This window comes from Juglans microcarpa x Juglans regia, chromosome 5D (assembly GCF_004785595.1).
Source record: "Juglans microcarpa x Juglans regia isolate MS1-56 chromosome 5D, Jm3101_v1.0, whole genome shotgun sequence".
Taxonomy (NCBI): Eukaryota; Viridiplantae; Streptophyta; class Magnoliopsida; order Fagales; family Juglandaceae; genus Juglans; species Juglans microcarpa x Juglans regia.
In genome coordinates this window covers 16,842,729-16,850,685 of record NC_054602.1, presented here as the reverse complement: position 1 = coordinate 16,850,685, position 7,957 = coordinate 16,842,729, and the positions used below count along the sequence as shown (strand labels likewise).

Here is a 7,957-nt window from a genome sequence, read left to right as displayed (position 1 = left end):
TACCGCAAGTAATGTAAAAAGCTTGTGTACATTTTTTATTGAAGAGTGTAAAAATGGATTTGTGAGCATTAGCATTGGATTATGCAAATGCAAATTAAAATTTGTATAATATGACATAATTTTGCATTTGGCTATTCCACTCAAAACTTACTCTTACATTGGATTATTCATCTATTAGTCAAAATAATAATAAAATATTATAAATTTAATAAAAAAAATTTCAATTTTTTTTTGTTCTATTATTTGTTTTTTTTCTAAATTAAGAGTTACATAGAAATATTAATCTTATACAATATGAGACTTGGAGTATACAATCATTCATGATACAAACATTAATTGAAAAATTAATACAATCATTCAGTATACAACAATTAATGCTCTTAATGCTATAGGGAAAAAATTGGGTTTAACAATTACTGCTATTAATGCAACAAGGAAAAAAAAAGGGAAGGACAACGAAACACAAGTGCTGCTAGAGAGAAAGAACACGTGAAAAAAAAAAAAAAAGTTCATTAGAACCAAAAATCGAGGAAAGAGAGAGAGAAAGCTTGCAAGGAAGAAAATATTTTTTATTCCTTTTACTTTTGGTCATGCTACAGTGACCACCAAATATAACCATCAATCCCAAATTACTGTAGCTAAAAGTCATATCCTTTTGAAGTTGCAAATCCAATATAGACTATTTTTGGAGTCTATTAACCAAACTCATTAGATTTGCATTTGCATAATCCAACGAGGATGCTCTCGGGACATTGGGTTGGAAGCATAGAATCTCGGGACATTGGGTTGGAAGCACTCTATGATTTTTTAGTGAACTCGAGAAATCAATAAATTTGATGTAACTTAGGTGTTATTAGAATTTGGACTACGTATCAATCCATTTCATGGTATACAGATTGGGTAAATAGGGTTAAGTGGGTTACTGACACCAATCTAAAGTTCTTGAGTTTGACATAAAACAAAACAAAACAGAAAAAAAAAAAAAAAAATTGAAAAGATATGCCATGATTGAATGGGATGAACATATAACCTCACCCTCTCGTTTCCATTCTTGACAAGATGGATGTGAAATTTTTGAAGTTTCTCAACGTTTGGACACAAATTATCAAGCTAGATAGAACAAAGAAATGCATTTTAACTTGAGGTAATTATTTTTAATCATATGCCAAAGATATAATTTCGAAGCCACAAATGCTTATTGGCAAATCGATTTTTGTTGACACTTTTTAGGCGAGCAATAATTATATGCCGCTAATAATGATTTATTTGAGAAATTCAAGCTCCAACTTGAATTCCTTTCCAATAAGAAGTGATAGCTTTGAGACCTCGACCACAAGAAACGGTCCATGGCTGATGAGATTTGTCTTTCTAACTGGCTTTCCGTTCAATTTTGTTCCCTTCAATCTATTACCCTTCTCCAGCCCTATGAAAGTCACTTTATCTATGATCCACTTTTGGCTCAAAGCATATCCTCCATTCACAACCTCTGAACTGACTGATACCTTGTTGCCCACTATTCCACCAAAGAATCTCACTAAACTCCATATCCCTCCTTTTCCTCCCATCACCACCTCCTCTCCATCATCCAAGAAAACTTCTCCAGTAGTAATTCCAGTACTGCTGACCACCACCAACAGCTGGAATGGAGTCTTTCGAGCTATGCGCGTTGTCATGGCCGCTCCTTGCATGGCCAAAATATTACCTTCCCGAACATGAACGTTTATATGATCAGGCGGTGCATCAAGCCTGATATATCTTCCTGAATGAACACTCAAAGAATGCGAGTAGTTGAAGAGGTCGAACCAATTTCCAGCAGGGAAGTATGCATCAACTGAAATTGCTTCTGATTTCAATGCTGGTGAGACCATTACGCCTTTACCAATCAGAAACTGAGTACTGATTTCAAAAGTGTTGATATCTTGAGGAAACGAGAAGAAAATGGGGCGCGCAATGGGGGTTCCTCGTTGGTGTGCTTCATACATTAATGTGTAAAAGTAGGGTAGAAGCCGGTAGCGGAGCCCAAGCACCTTCCTGGCTGTTGCAGCAACAGACTCCCAAAGATAGAGTTCTTGACGAATACTATACTTTTCCGAGTGATCTCTTGCAAAGGGATAAAAAGCTCCTAGCTGCATTTGCAAAAAAAATAGTGATATTAGTGCTAATTTTTATAATCGCTACTCTTTCTTAAAATAATGGAACTCCCACTATCACTTTTTTCCCCCATAGCATTTGCAAAGATATTGGACATTTTACAGCAAAATGACTTCTAATACCAGTAAAAAGGACAGACATATATGAATGGGATAAAACCACAAATATGAACAGAAAATCTGGAAGCATCACTTTTATAATATTGACAAATAAATTAAAATAAAAAGTAAAAAAATAAAGTAAGGGAAAAAATGGTTTCACAAAATCAGAAAGGTGTACAATCCTTCATGTGCTGAAGATTGATTATTGTTCCTATACCATTCAAAATATAAACAAGGTATTAGGCATCAAAATTTGGATATTTGTTGATGAGGAAGATAAACCTTTATTTGACTTGCTACATTCTATTGGCAATTTAAAAAATGACGAACCCTTTCAATCTTCTTTGGTAAAATCAAAACAAAAATGGTCTAAAATACTTGCATAGACCATCCAAGTGCTAAGAAATGTATAATACTCGCATTAAAAGCTGAGAAGAAACCAAAACAAGATGGTAAATTATCTATTCACTCTTGCTATAACTTTTTACCTGAATCCAGCGCCTGCAGAGTTCTTCAGTTGTATTTCTAGAAAAACCACAGATGTCTGCACCAACCATTGGAATTCCAAAAATCCCAGAGTTCAAAATTGATGGAATTGTGTATGCCAAATCATTCCACGTGGCAGCATTGTCTCCAGTCCAGTGTGCTGCATACTTGCCAGAGCTAACAAAACTCGACCTAGAAAGTATAAAGGGCCTTTTCCCAGTCACATTGATCAAGGCTGCATTAGTGGTTTTGCACTCTAAGAGTCCATATAGGTTATGGACATTATACTCAGTAACATTACCAAAGTGTAAGGATGTTGCAGGTACAGTGTTATAATTAATGGGCCGGCGAACTCCAGCATTGTTAATTTTGTAGGGAGGATCATCGAGAGTAGAATTTGGAGTAGGAAGAGAAGTTATAAAGTTGGAAATCTCGTTCATGTCAAGCCAAAGACCATCAACAGGAAGAATATCTAGAAAATTTTTTATCTCGCCACCCCAAAATACTTCACTGGCTGGATTTAAAAAGTCAGGGAAGTAGACTGGGCCAGGCCAAACTTCACCCAAGTACGGGGCACCATCACGTTTTATGAAGACATCAGCTTGCATTCCTCGAATGTAGGTACCATATGTCTTATTCACACTGATACCTGTGAAGTAATATATTTTACATCAATTAAGAGAGAGAAGAGGGGAGGGATTTCAGCTGAGAAAAACTACATGTCGACTACAACGTACCAGGATCTATGATAAGCACATATTTCTGACCATTTTGATGAAGAGTATCAACAAACTTTTTCATTTTCTCTACCGGAAAGTTAATAGGATCAAGGGTAAAATCCTTGTACCCATCCATGTAATCAATATCTGTCCACATAACTTCAAGAGGTATATGAGCTTTTGCATAGCCAGCAACCACGCTTTCAATATCGGAAATATTCTTGTAACCATATCGACATTGATGAAATCCTTCACATATGGATAACAATCCTCAAGAGGGTGAGAATTTCTTATAAAATTGTTTCATGATAAAAAAAATACATACATAATTGGCATGCTTAGTTTGGTCAGATCGAGAAAATCCCTATAAAGGGTATGATACAGAGTGGTATGTTTTTTTTTAAAGAGTACATAGAACATAATATTGAATGTTAGAAAAGGACAAGTGTGTATATAGGGATTTCAATCATAGCATGAACATAAACTTTTACAGCAATTTGACATTTTGCACATATTGATACCTAGTATCACCTTACACCCCTCTCTACTTTGTCATGTGCTATGCCTTACACCGCTCAGGGCAGTAGCTCATATATTATCACTGAGTTTATACTGAATGTTACACTAACTCATGAAAAAATGACATAAACCTAATATTGTATCCTCATGTCAAACACGCCTTTATAAGTTATATTTTTATGCTCGTAAAACAGTTCATATGTTTAAAGGATTCTGCACTGAATAATATGCTCGCATTTTGAGAACAAGCTATCTTATGATCCATACTAATTGGAAACTAGAACAATTATATGCTCCATTCAAATACTTCACAAAAAAATTTTCAGAAAGGAAAATAAGGCTATTTTTATAGTCCTCGGCAAAATTGATATCTTCTACAAACCCTGAGGGGTAGCTCAACTGGTCCGGCCTTGGGTTTGCTCCCCAATGGTCACAAGTTCGAGTCCCCTTAGAGCCACTGGAGGTTAACCTGGTCATTAACTTCAAGGCACCGTGGGATCAGTCAAGGTAAGCACAAGCTGGCCCGAACGCCCTTGGTTATCAAAAAAAAAAAAAAATTGATATATTCTATGAAAAAAAGTATGCTCCTTTCGCATGCTTTGAAAACAATGATTTTACTATTGTGTTTTTAATCCAATTGGCCAAAGCCTTTGTCTCAATAAACTAGAGAAGCTAACATGACAAACCCAAGGCTTCATCATAAGTTTTAAGAGCAAAAACACAACTTGGCTATAAAACCATATTATTGTTCTTCCTAACTCATTTCCAACCAAAAGCGTTCAGATAGCAGAGGAAGTATTGAAAGTAATAGGCGATGCCAATAGAGATGAGCTCCAGTGGAATTAGAGATCCAAAAGACACTGTTTTGAGTAGGGCTAACACACACACACACACACACACACATATATATATATTCACTATTGCGTTTATGTCAATTGCAGGACGATTGAAAACAGATGAAACGAAAGGCATTATCAAAAGCCCTATGGGATTAGCTTGTCAAGAAGATTCCTCATTGTGGCATTCATAAAAAGAATGGAGATTGCTATCTCGGGATTGGTTACCATATGGCTTTTAAAGAGTGAGACTAAGCAATTGGAGCAACTTTGAGCAGGTTTAACACAAATCCATGCATCAATATGGAAGAATACTTGGCACCCCAAAAGTTAAAGAATTTCAACAGGTAAAAACCAGAGAAAAGACATTTTTCAAACTTACCAAAAGACCAATACGGCATGGGTGTAGGCCGGCCGATGAGCTCCGTGTACTGCTCCATCACCATCACCGGCGACGGCCCAGAAAAAATGTACAAGTCAATAATCCCACCAATCACCTTGTACGTGATCCGATCACCACTGTACGCCACATCCATGCCATTGCTGTTAAGAAGCAGGACTCCATGAGTTGTCCCAGCCGCCACTCTGCCATCTTCGGACGGCGACCTGACGTCCATGTAGAACGGGTGGGAACCGTAAAGATTGAGGTCGAGATTGGCGCTGGCAATGTCGGCGTTCCACAGAGTGAGCGTCTGCGCCTCGTTGGAGGCCTGAAGCTTGAAGGAGCTCTTGGTGTGCTCACCCAGGCCATAGAGAGAGGACCTTGCTTTGGGGAGCGAGGAAGAGAGCTGAATGTACTGGTCCTTGAAAACGAGGAAGGTGGAAGAGTCTGGCGTCGGGGAGGCGTCGAAGATGGCGTCGCCGGATGATCTCCGAAAGACGGAGAAGCCGAACGGGGTGGTGTTGTAGAGAGTGAAGATGAGATCGGAGGTTGGGTCGGAAAGGACGAAGCGGGTTTTCGACGGTGAGGACCTCTTCGGAGTATGGTTTTCGGGGAGGAGGCGGTGTGGAAAGTGGGTTTCGCGGGGGATTATGGTTTGAGGGATCTCCCATCTATGGTGGTCGGAGTCGGTTATTTTAATTCGGATCCGATCTCCAGTCTCAAAGCTGCGGGGCCAGATCAATTAATAATACTCACAATCACTTACAATTTTGGAAATAAAACTATTGCTTTATATTTTTTTTATCTGAAAACTATTGCTTTATTGTTAAAAGAAAATAAGTATAGCAAAAGAACATCTTGATTTCTAACTAAATTAAATCAAGAATAGAATATGTATAAAAAAAAATATACGTATAACAAACAATTTATTGATATATATATATATATGAGAAAAATGATAGATATATAATTATTTAAATAATTATGATATTTTTATAAAATAATCTTTAAAAAAATATTTTATTTTTAAATTAGTGTGTAAAATTAATTATCTAAATTACAAAAATAGTAAGTTTTAACCATTTCGATTTTAAAATTTCTCTTTCAATCAAATTATAACGTAAATATTTTACTAATTGTGTTATATTCGTTGACTTATAAATAAATAAATAAATTTATAAAAATATTCTTAATTTAAATATGATTTAATATATATATATTTATGAAAACATTCCTTTGTATCAAATAAACTTGTTAGGTGGCTTTACTCCATTGGCGATTCCCAATAAAGTTTAATTTTCCTCTACGAAAGACAACTCAACTTAGGAAATCAACGAAGTCATGCATCCATAGATTCCATACATACATACCTGGCGATGAAATTGAGATTCTTAATGTCGGGCCCAAAGACGGAGGAGCTCTTGATGAGGTCAAGGTGAGCATTCAAGGACTTGCCAGAGGGATCAACGGTCACCGATCGAACCGTGTAGCCATACCCAAGTGGTGTTTCCTTTTCCTTTTCTGCGCTGAGCGGTGGAGCCAAGAAACAGAGGAAGAAGATGCTGATGCAGAAGAGGAAGAAAAGCAGGGTCATGTGGTTTTGAAGAGGGAGAAGCTGAGGATAAGACCTTTGTTTTCTTATATTGTTGTCCCCCATCATAACCCTCTGTTTGTTGAGGAATCAAAGTGACTCTGTCTGTCTCTATATACACACTGAAATCTGGTCCGCTGGTCCACCGGAAGCTGCATGCCCTCAAAAGTCTTTGTTTTTGTCATTTTCATGGAACTGTGCGCATTAATCAATCATTATTATTTATCGATAAAGTCTTGGATGGATCAAGAAAGAGACAATGGAGACAAGTTGGGATCATGGGTCGTTTTATGCGTATCTATTAAACAAATCTCAAATCTCTCAAAGACGACATTTTTAATTTTCAAATAATAATAATAATAATATTTTTGCTTCTTTTGGTGAGTTCATAGTACCAAAAAGTTGTGTAATCTTCCAATATTTCTGTGTATGGAGAGAGATCTAAGTTCTTGTCAAAAGATAATACGACACACACACACACTAGGTAATGGTCCGAATGTGTTAGCATTGGGGTGTATTTGATATAATGATTTAAATAAATAAAAAATGAAAAAGTTAGTAGCTTATTTGTCTGGAAAAAGAAAATATAATATTAGAGAAAAATAAAAAATAAGATTAAAAAAAATTAAACTTCAGCAAAATATTTAACTACGGGACTATTAAGGATCTTTTGGTAAAATATGATTTTTCATTAAATTCTATAAGGGAACTACATGTCAAATGGTCAAAGATTTTAAGGACCTTTTGGTAAAACATAATCCTTCATTAAATTCTACAAAGAAGTTACAAGTCAAATGGTTAAGAATTTTAAGAGCCTTTTGGTAAAACGAGACTTAAAGGAAAAATAACAAAAGTTAACCGAAAAATAACAAAAGTTACTATTTACACTTAGATAACCACTTATTATAATATAGTAGATATAATATTACTTTTTGCTTTTTTTTTTTTTAAGTGCCTCAGTACTGAAATATTATCTTTAGAAGAATTTTAAAACTAGGGCAATGAGGGTGTGGTAGGGTTGCAATTGAATCGAGTGAAGTATTAAATGAAAAAGCTTCCTTCTTTTTTTTTTTTTTATTTAAATACGAGACAAATTTGAATTTATTATCAAATTATAATTTTATGTTCATGATTAGTTCATTTATTTTTAAATAAATTTGAGTTTATTCACA

General features: G+C 35.6%; 1 protein-coding gene across 1 annotated transcript; it reads right to left on the bottom strand.

Moving 5' to 3' along the window:
- Nucleotides 1–1,128: 1,128 nt before the first annotated feature.
- LOC121264864 (alpha-glucosidase) lies at nucleotides 1,129–6,893 on the bottom strand. The gene is made up of 5 exons (XM_041168187.1): nucleotides 6,565–6,893; nucleotides 5,195–5,919; nucleotides 3,476–3,706; nucleotides 2,741–3,387; nucleotides 1,129–2,126 (listed from the first exon to the last, which is right to left on the bottom strand). The coding sequence occupies exons 1-5, from the start codon at nucleotides 6,852–6,854 to the stop codon at nucleotides 1,263–1,265; spliced, it is 2,757 nt and encodes a 918-aa protein (XP_041024121.1). The 5' UTR covers nucleotides 6,855–6,893; the 3' UTR covers nucleotides 1,129–1,262.
- Between the last annotated feature and the right edge of the window lie 1,064 nt (nucleotides 6,894–7,957).

Excerpts from the sequence above, each read along its gene's own strand:
- LOC121264864 (XM_041168187.1), bottom strand. The coding sequence starts at position 6,854 with ATGATGGGGGACAACAATATAAGAAAACAAAGGTCTTATCCTCAGCTT. Across the intron at positions 5,920-6,564 it reads AATCTCAATTTCATCGCCAG|CTTTGAGACTGGAGATCGGA; the intron begins GTATGTATGTAT and ends CTGGCCCCGCAG. Across the intron at positions 3,707-5,194 it reads CATGCCGTATTGGTCTTTTG|GATTTCATCAATGTCGATAT; the intron begins GTAAGTTTGAAA and ends CCATATGTGAAG.